This window comes from Phaethon lepturus, unplaced genomic scaffold, assembly GCF_000687285.1.
Source record: "Phaethon lepturus isolate BGI_N335 unplaced genomic scaffold, ASM68728v1 scaffold48470, whole genome shotgun sequence".
In the NCBI taxonomy this organism is placed as follows: domain Eukaryota; kingdom Metazoa; phylum Chordata; class Aves; order Phaethontiformes; family Phaethontidae; genus Phaethon; species Phaethon lepturus.
The window spans coordinates 27,291-37,447 of record NW_010510684.1 but is presented as its reverse complement, the minus strand read 5'-3'; the positions used below and the strand labels follow the sequence as shown (position 1 = coordinate 37,447).

General features: G+C 39.7%; 2 protein-coding genes across 2 annotated transcripts in view; one reads left to right on the top strand and one right to left on the bottom strand.

Annotated features, from left to right (window-relative positions):
* The first annotated feature begins 450 nt into the window (after nt 1-450).
* Nucleotides 451-7,904, top strand: FGB (fibrinogen beta chain). The gene is made up of 8 exons (XM_010281587.1): nt 451-525; nt 2,118-2,321; nt 3,581-3,764; nt 4,355-4,582; nt 5,188-5,301; nt 5,866-5,988; nt 6,174-6,459; nt 7,391-7,904. Exons 1-8 carry the CDS (start codon nt 451-453, stop codon nt 7,617-7,619), a joined length of 1,443 nt encoding a protein of 480 aa, XP_010279889.1. The 3' UTR covers nt 7,620-7,904.
* Nucleotides 7,905-9,791: 1,887 nt separating this feature from the next.
* The window catches only part of FGA (fibrinogen alpha chain), a 7,020-nt gene continuing 6,654 nt past the window's right edge, over nt 9,792-10,157 (bottom strand). The window contains 1 exon segment of the mRNA XM_010281576.1: nt 9,792-10,157. This exon segment is cut by the window's right edge and continues 30 nt beyond it. Within this exon segment, the coding sequence (XP_010279878.1) occupies nt 9,936-10,157 (222 nt within the window). The 3' untranslated portion in view covers nt 9,792-9,935.

The window sequence follows — 10,157 nt, the reverse complement described above, 5'->3', positions numbered from 1 at the left end:
TCTGAAGAATTCAAATTTTCATCAGGGAGAAAATAAAGGAGATGTCACAGCCTGTGACATCTGACGATGTTTCTTTTCTTTGGATGTTCACCTTTTCAGCTGTTTTAAAAGACTTAGGATTTTTGAGAAACTGGTAACCTTCTGTAAACTGAGCAGGAGGTACATTCGAGGATTTAAACATGTTTGGTGCCAGCCGTAAGCAGAGGTCTCTGGGACATGTAGATAAGAGTTGTCCAGAGAATTGCTCAACAACAAATGTATTCAGGCGTGCCATGAAGAGAAAGGTTGAATATTAACAGAGATACAGTGATTGCTCAGAAGGGTTGGTCCCATCACTGTCAAGCTGGGAAATGAGGGTAGCCGCCTGTATATATTGGAACAGAGAGGACCTCTCCCTGTCAGAGCTGCTGGTGGGAGAAGGCCACTGAGCTGCTCAAGCAAGCCAGCACCATGAAACTGCTCCTGCTGTTCCTGCTCTGTGTTTCCTCCGTTAAATCCCAGGGCTCTATCAACTACGATGATGAGGTTGTAATATTGATCATAATAATAATAATAATTATTAATAATAACAATAGTGAAAATATTTATTTTATTTAATTGTATGCATGACTTACTCAGCTTATGTGAGCTAGCTAAGGTAGAAGCTGTGGGAAAAAATGATGCAGTGTATGTTCTTCTTCCGCTTGAGGTGTTCAAAGAAATAACCTTTGTATTATGTCTTCTTGTATATGTAACCGCACAGTAGTGATTTTCTGGGTTTGAGTACATTTTCTTCCTATTTATTTTCTTTCTCTGTAAGGAATGATGAATGCGTGATGGTGAGATTAGTTATTTAGTTGAATTTATTTAAGGATACTAATTTAGCAATGTTGACATATGATGTTACAGACAATTAATTTCTCAGGTACAAAGGAGAAATGTGTAACTGATCACGTCCTGTCTCAGAGACAGTAAAAACTTTTCAACAGATTCAGTAGACATTGAAAAAAAGTTGTCTGCCTGTTCATATAGCTTTACATTTGAAATGGAGAAGTAACAACTGTTTTTAAAAAAAGGCAAGCAATGAGGATCAATCTAAAATAACAATTTAACCTATATTTCTTTTTTTTAAGTAAAATGTTTTAATGGGAAATACAATTTATAATCTCAGTAAATTTCTTATGTTTTGAAAATCCCTTCCAAAATGAAATAGGTCAGGGGATCAGAGATGAGATTATTTTCTCTTATACAATCTCAGCATTTTTGTCTGTACATTGACTACTGATAAGACTACTATGCTAAATAATTTTCAGCCATTTTGTGATTTGTATGCTGCCTACTTTTGAAACTACTTGAAGCATCTGATCCTGGATCCTTACAAATGTTTTTTATTTGTAACTAAGCCTAAGTTGGATTGGAGACGGTCAAAGATTTTGATTCAGGGGTTCAAATGACTATTAATTCAAATGGTTTAGTTTCAAAAAGTGCTTAGGGACCAGTCTTGTTTTCCTTGCTCAGTCTCTTAGACTTTCCCATTTCTGGCAGAGATGGGGAACGTACGCATCAGAGTGAGCTCTAAAAACCTACCCTGAGAGATGTTGTTGAATGCTTTTCCTAATTCTATCCGCTAATAGCTGGCGTGTGGCCTGAGACCTGATGATGTATTTGACTGTGGCCTGATTTTCTGAGTCCTTACCAATTTTCCTGTAGCCCAATGAAACATTGGAACACTCATAACGTGATGCTGAATATTCTTCTTAGCCCCAAGAATATCCAGTTACATTTTTTTTTTGTATCCTACTACTTCAAGTTTCATGATGCTTAGCGGTGCCGAACTATATAAGCTTTATTCCTTGGTCAGAATGAGCTATTGAAATATTGTTTTGCTTTGGTTTGAAGGCTTTTTAATTTGTCTATATCTAGGAGGGAGCGTGACTAGACTCACAAGGGACGGCATAGCAATGACTTTGCATAATGCCAGTATAGTATTTCCGTTGTTGCTTTTTTCGTTCCATTCCATGGTTTTCCTTGCTGCTTAAAATACTAGAGGGTGCTGCACAGTTGCCTCTGCCCTGTGCCTCGCATTTTGCGATAGCAATCCCAGATTCAGAGAGTTTCCTCTCGCCCTGGCTTTGCAGGTTGACAGCCCTGAGCTCGGGGTTCGAGGCCACCGACCCCTGGACAAAAGGCGAGAAGCAGCCCCCACCCTTCGACCCGTGGCACCTCCCATCAGCGGAATTGGGTACCAGCCCCGGCCCCCAAAGCGGGTGAAGCCGAGCGACAAGAAAGAACGCATCACCTACCCCGATGCCGGTGGCTGCAAGCATCCTCTAGAGGAGCTGGTAGGTGCCTGCCTGTTGATGCAGCTGATAACAGGCTGTCCTTTTCTTTTAGTGCACCCAGCATGGAGTTCTCTTCACCAAATAAGGGTTCATTTAAAGCAGCCCAACTTTGCGTCTTTTTGCTTGAGTTTGGTAGGACTGCATACGGAAGAGTAATGCCACAGAGCCCGTGGGACTAGTCACAGGCAGCTCACAGTGAGGATGGGTAGATGAGATCTGAACCGTAAGTGAGGAAGGGAAGTATCTGTGGGTTAGCCTGCACTTTCCCCATTGCTTTGCGTAGGTCACTGTTAAGAAGGACAGAAAAAAATCTCTGCAGTAGCGCTGGCTTGAATTTCAGATAAACTCAAGGAATTCTAGGGACCAAAAAAAATAACCTCCCGTGTCTTAAAATTTGTTTCAAACTGTAGTTATAGCCTGCCCTCAGTCACTGCCCCAGCTCTTACAGAAGAGCATGCGAGCATGCTGGGATCTGGCATACTCCTCGCTGCCTTGCAGTAGTCCATCACACTGTCCCCACTGTGCTCTCTGTGGAAAATGCAAGCTGTAAGGGTGCCGAGAGGCATCTTAGTGCCTGAGAGCAAATTTGAGTGTAGAGGTTTCCCGCAGATGAAGTCTGTTAAAGCTTAAAGAATACGTGATTGTGGTAGAATCCCACCGCTGCCTGGGTATTTTGGTTCTCACGGGACTTCAGAATTCCCCACCTTTTTTTTAAAACACTGTTGTCCTTGATGGTGCAGCGCTTGTTGTGGAAGCAAGGGTGCTCAGCTTCTTGAGATGATAATTTTTTAATTAATCGTATGGCCATTTTGCAAGAGATGTATATAACAAGGTGTAGAGAACATGGTTGATTCTCTGAGGCTAGTGAAAGAGGAAAGGGGTAGACGTACACAGGCACAGGCACCAGGTAGTTCTTGACAAGAGTTGAATCATTGTTCAGGTGGCTTAACACTGTGAACATTTGACAGTGCAGAAAAGTGAAAAGCAGACAGTGGGTGCAAGAAGTGTGAAGAGAAAGGGCTTTTCCCAAGAGCTTCAACAGAAGACCCCTCCTGGGGGACTCAGGACTCCTTCCTGCCCTTCCCACTGCAGCTTCTTTGTAGGAGTTGAATGTCTTGAGTCTCCATCCAGTTGCTTATATATCTGGTCTCACCTTACTAACTACTCATTGTGTTCAAAGGTGTGGTCATTCACTGATGGGATTAGAAACTTTTAATCTTGATTTTTATTCACAACCCTTTTCTTTTTTTTTTTTCAAGGGAGTGCTGTGTCCAACTGGATGTGAGCTACAAACTACACTGGTAAAACAGGAAAAAAATGTGAAATCAATTGTTCGTGATCTAAAGGACAAAGTGAGCAAACTGTCTGAAACCTCTACAACTTTCTATGAATACGTGACTGTTCTAGATGATAAATTGGTGAAGAGGCAAAAACAAAGAAAAGGTATGCTATTTCTATGGATTATTAGTGTAAACGGTATTGCAGTTCTGTTGGCATTGCTACTGTTACTTGTTAATGGTACTTCTTAAAAAAAATTAAAAATACAGTGGAATATCTAGCAAAGAAGGGTTTCATGACCATGTCCTCTTAAATCTTAAAAAAAAATCCTTTGAGAGAGGCAAAGGAACGGATCTCATACTAAGACAAGATTCATATGAGGTCCTTAAACATAAGGGTCATTTGTTCCCTCCTTACCTGCTTCCCTATGTCCGTCCAACCTCCTCATGCCCAGCTCCTGGCTTGGCACCATGGCTCCCTAGAAAGAAACTAATTGTAATTCTTTGGCAGAATATAGCACCACTGATAAATCTACTAGCTAGCAAAGAAATAACAGTGCAGATATACCACTTTGCTGAGAATCTCTGCATAGTTTTTGCACATGGTGGAAAAGTAAGCAAAAGAAATGCATATCTTTCCTTCCTACTAAGGAAAGAAGTGGCTTCTCAAATTGTGCTTACAGATTGCTCTTCATTATTTTATAACTGGGAAACGTGTTGAAAACTAATCTGCTTTTCATCTCTCTTGTTTTCTAGACAATGATGATATACTTTCTCAGTACAACACAGAAGTGGAATTGCATTATAGTTATATAAAGGATAATCTGGACAATAACATCCCGTCTAGCCTCAGGGTCCTTCGTGCAGTTGTGGATTCTTTACACAAAAAGATACAAAAACTGGAAAATGCCATTGCAACACAGATGGACTACTGCCGTTCCCCATGTGCTGTTTCTTGTAATATTCCAGTGGTTTCAGGCAAAGGTACTCATTTAACTATAACATCTCTTCTCCCATTTATACCACTGTGCAAACTGATAGATGCATCATGATTGGTGTGAACGTTCCTCTGAAGCCTGTGTCATCGACTAAGGATAGCAGAAAAGATGGAAGGTGATCCTAAATGAAAAAAATCTTTTATGGATGCTTGTACTGGTCAGACCAAAGATCCTCTTACCCAATATCAGTCTTCACTAGTGGCCAGTAGCATTTTAAAGAAATATGTGCTTCAGGGACTTTGTATGGTGGAGATGATCCATTTGCGACTATCATAGTTGTACCCTTGTTTTTTTTTAATCAAGAAAGGTTTTTCTTTCACAAGCTTGTCTAATTCAAAAAATTATTTGAAGTATACAGTCTTAAATAACCCAGGTTGAACTTCTAGAATTCCTATTTAGAAAAGTAGAACAATGCAGGTGCACTGTTCTTTCTTCCCTGATTCTTTCACATGATGTATCACAGAAATTGAAATGAAAGTAGAATTAGATATGTCTTTAAAATTGTTCCCTTATAACCAGAAAACTGAAGGGTAAGAAGATTGTTGAAGAAGTTCAGAGCTCTTTCAGTAACAGTCTGCTTTCTTCTTGCAGAATGTGAGGATATTATCAGAAAGGGAGGCGAAGTATCTGAAATGTACCTCATCCAGCCAGATCCTTTCGTCAGACCGTACAGAGTATACTGTGACATGCAAACGGATAATGGAGGTTAGTGTGAAATAACTATGTTGTTAAACTTTTAATTAACGTGGAAGCTATTAAAATTCATAATAGTAATTTGCATTTTATACAAACTAATATGGAATTATAACTTTTGTAATTACTGGAGAATTAAGTCTGATTGACTCATTCAGAAAAGTCTTGCTAGTCATCTTCAGATGCACAGTAGGATACTTCTATGATGAAAATGGAAATAATTTTTTGGGATGGGATTGATAGATAAAAATGTATCTTACTATGGTGAGAATGGACAATGTATGAGTGGGCAGGCAAGGAGGGCCTGGCTCATTTCTTACCATGCTACTATGTGCCAGACAAAAGACCAGGACAGTCCTTCAAGTTCTGCTTTTTCCACCTTTCCTTATGAAGCAAAGCACTACTTGAGTGTGAATAAAAATGGCAAGGCTGAGCTCGTAAACAGTGAAAACTCAGACCTGCTGCAAGGAAGCCATATGCTCTGCTCACCTTAAGGTGAAGAATGAAGGGCTGTATCTTAACATTTTATGTTCCTTTCTCAATGGCAGTTTAATCTAAATACTGTCGCTCCTGCAGGCTGGACTCTGATTCAGAACCGCCAGGACGGCAGTGTTAATTTTGGAAGAGTATGGGATCAATATAAAAAAGGATTTGGAAATGTTGCGAAGAGTGGAGGGAAGAACTACTGTGATACACCAGGTAAAACACTGAGCATGAAACATGAAGAGCTGTTCTTACTGAAACTGTTTTCTCCTATTTCTTGAAGCTCTTTGATTTTTTAAAATTAACTAATCCACTTTGGCAGACCTATAGGCAAATCATAAAGTTGCCTTGAAGTATATTATGAAGCCTATTTCACAGAGCTCTCACTTGTTGCTTCTCAGGTGAATATTGGCTTGGAAATGACAAGATCAGCCAGCTTACCAAAATAGGGCCCACTGAAGTTTTAATTGAAATGGAGGACTGGAACGGCGATAAAGTATCAGCTCATTATGGAGGTTTCACAATACAGAATGAAGGAAACAAGTATCAGCTTTCAGTTAGCAACTACAAAGGCAATGCAGGCAACGCACTAATGGAAGGAGCTTCACAGGTGCATGGAGAAAACAGGACAATGACAATTCACAATGGCATGTTCTTCAGTACTTACGACAGAGACAATGATGGATGGTACGTATTTGCATTAAACATTTTAAAAACATTCATTATCAGGCTGTATGTCTCTGCTTAAAATAGAGCTGAATATAGGGTTACTTTTCTATTCTGCTGTTAGTTTTCACAGCAGTTCATAGCATCTTAAAATATGTTTTCTCCCTGCAAGTTACAGCCAAATGTCTATGCCATTTCCTTGGCATAGCCAAAGGCAGAATTCGCATAGCCAAGGGCAGGTAAAACTATATGTTAGGTTAGTGCTGCTCCTCAGACAAGTAACAAGCAAGCACATTGAATTTTATTGACTCCGTGAATGACATTACCATAGACAAATCAGCAAATTTGGACACAATATATTCACTGTCAGAGATTGATGGTGGCAGTGCTGAGAACACTGTCTTGCTGAAGTAGGAATATTGGTACTCACTCCAGTAACACATAATGGCTCCTGAGGAGAGAGACAGGTAGCATGTCCTATTTAAAAAACAAAGTTCTGCCTACTCAGAAGACACGAGCTCAATTCTAACGTACATCATTTAGCACTGTATCTCAAAACTATGTGCTATGTCTTTATACCTGATTATGTATTCATGAATAAAGGAATTGTTTAGATTGGGAAAGACATCTATTTCTCATTAGTTTATATCTTTAAATTGCATTGATATTGCAATTATCATTATGAACTGCAAGTATTTGTAGTTATCAATCGGTAAACTAAAATTATATTCCCAGAGATGCAGCTAAAATTTTACTTGTTTTTCTTAACTGCTTCACCTTCCAAGTGCACTGTGTAGCACATGCTTGTGATGGTCAATCTTTTACAAAAAGTACACAGAGGATTTTAAATGTTTATTATGGTTTGAAAATTTCAGTAGAGGGGCAGGTGTAGGTACTCTGTTCATCTGCTTACAGTTCATCTGTCACTTAACACTTTCTTTTCCCTCATCAGGTTAACTGCAGATCCAAGAAAACAGTGCTCCAAAGAAGATGGTGGTGGATGGTGGTACAACCGCTGCCACTCAGCCAACCCCAACGGCAGATACTATTGGGGAGGGACCTACAGCTGGGATATGGCAAAACATGGTACAGATGATGGTGTTGTATGGATGAACTGGAAAGGGTCATGGTACTCAATGAAGAAGATGAGCATGAAAATCAGGCCATACTTTCCACAGTAACCATTATCTAAATGTACAGAATCAGGGGTTTTCTTTTAATATTTTTACATGGTTATCTTTTTAGACACAGTATTCAGGCTTGTCTTTACATATGAGAACTAAATGTGTATGTACGAGCGTATTGTGACCTGAAGTGAAAAGCTATGTCAACTGTAAATCAAATTCTGACTGATGAAAATAACTCACGGGTGTATTTTGTTCCATTTTTATTTGTTCACAAGACAGAAGTAGCTAGTATAGAATAATGCTGATAAAAAAACCCAACCCCCAACTTGTTTCGCTTTTACAAAGGACTTCTATATCATGTTTGAAGAAGGAGAGGATTATTCTAAAATGTTTTCTAAAAATTAAATAAAGCCTTGAAACTAAAGTTTTCTTCATATGATTCTTAAGTATTCATGCATTATCCGGGGAGGAGCAAACACATTCCACCAAAGAAGGGATGGTCATTTTCTTTTATATCATAAAGGTACGGTAACTACCTGTGTAAGAAGTTGAGAAGGAATAAAGTGAAAAGATAGTATCTAACAAATGAGTAGGCCACCAGTCACATAGTCCAAATCCTCTATACTGGATAAAATATGCCCTTTCCTGGGACCTGGCTTACATACTGTGCCTCTTAATGTATCTTCCACCATCCCACATCCTTTTATCATAGAATAAAATACAGTATTAGAAGACCTGGCAGGTACATCTTTCACACAATCACTACCATGGGACTAGAGTAATTAGTGACTCCAGTCATAGGGTAGGCGGAGGTTGGATATTTCATCGAAGCTAGTGGTTTAGTTTCCCTCTGTAGCCAAGAACAGAGGTTGTCCCAAGGACAGGACTTCCCAACGCTGGTAGGCAGAATCAACCATGTCTCACACGGGACTGCCTTCCTCCACAAAGGAGGGGACCCAGATCACTAGCCATAGATGGATTCCTATCTGAAACCTCTCATGTTAATTAAGCCCAGGAGGACCAAGAGGAGACATCATGGCAGCATCTCACTACATGAGCGCAAAAAGTTCAGCATCCCCACAGGCAGGCTTCCATTGAGGCTAGGGAACAAAAACACAAGACGTACAGCAGAAGTGCCTTTTCCAAAGGCACAGACACACCTCCACACATGCCTGTAAAGGTGTCTTTGCACTTCAGCAAACTCTCCAAAAATGTTAGACAGTGACTGTGTTTGAGAAGCACTGAAAAAAGGCTAAAAGCGAGCTGCTTTGCCAGTATTTGATGATATTGTTAAATGGTATGAAACATACTGTCTGGTGAGATTGGAGGCAAGGAAGTTTGCTCATGCTTGTTTCTCAATAGAAGCACAGAAATATTAAACAGAGTAAATAATTGTGTAATTTTATGTCATAAGGTATAAAGGTAAATACAGCACATTCTTATGTAATTGTGTAACTGATATAACTGTTTTTCCGTGCAGACAGCTTTTTGCTAAAAAATCCTTACCACACACTGTCAGCAAGTTCCTGATTTAAACCTCTCATCTATAGGAGAATTCTTGCTTGACAAGTGCCAGAAAACATTCTAAACCAAGGAAATATATACTATACCCATCCAGGTGCTTCTCATCTTGCTTGTGCTGGTTACAGTCATAACCTTTTAGTGGTCACTAGAAAAATAATAGTTTGGTTTGGGTGTTGTATTTTGAGGAGTTATCATGAACTGTCTTATTTTGAAGCGACAGCAGACATGGTAAACTACCTAGAATTCATCAACGGGATGGAAGGTCTACCTCCATATTTGTAAAATGAAAGTTTCGGAGATCCTTAAAAGTCAGTCCTAAAATGCATGCATCGTTTATCAAAGTGTACTCCATGTTAGGTGTGTGGCAAAAGTGAGAACCCAAACCAGTCGTTGCTCTGCCTGACAACTGACTCCCGCCACTGTTGTGCTCCTCTCGAAATGGAAATGAGAGGAGACGGCCCAGAAGCAGTTCCTGCTAGTGGAGGCAGGAGTTCATGGTGAACATACTTCTAAATTCTTTTAGTTCTTTAGCACTCTTAAACGAAGTAAATAATTCAAATTACAAATATTTTTACCTACAGTCAAGGTGTGAGCTGCCAAAGATATAGACATGGACAAAATTTGTATAAAAAGGGGTTTAGAATCAGTATTTCCTTGAAAAGGTTTGGCAGTTATAAATAAGAAGAAAGAACTACTTTGTTGATAATTAATCAGTGTTTATTTTTTAAGCCACAGATGTGCCCAGTTGCCTTCAAATTCACAGGGTAAAGGTACATCATGCACAGATATATAAAAATTTTTTTTTTCAACTTGTAGTTGTAACATACATATTAAAAACCTGTCTTTCTACAGGGTTTCTATGGGCCTGATTTTCATTCTAACAATTTTGAGGGAATAGTCAGAGGCTCTAAATGGCAGCCAGACCACACCATTTTCGATCTCATAAGGAATGTTGTACCTGGGGTCGTAGTGGCCCCCCAGGTAGTAAATGCCATTGAGGTTGGCCGCCTGGCAGCTGTTGTACCACCAGCCACCCCCGTACATCTCGGCGCAGCTCTCCTCCCAGCG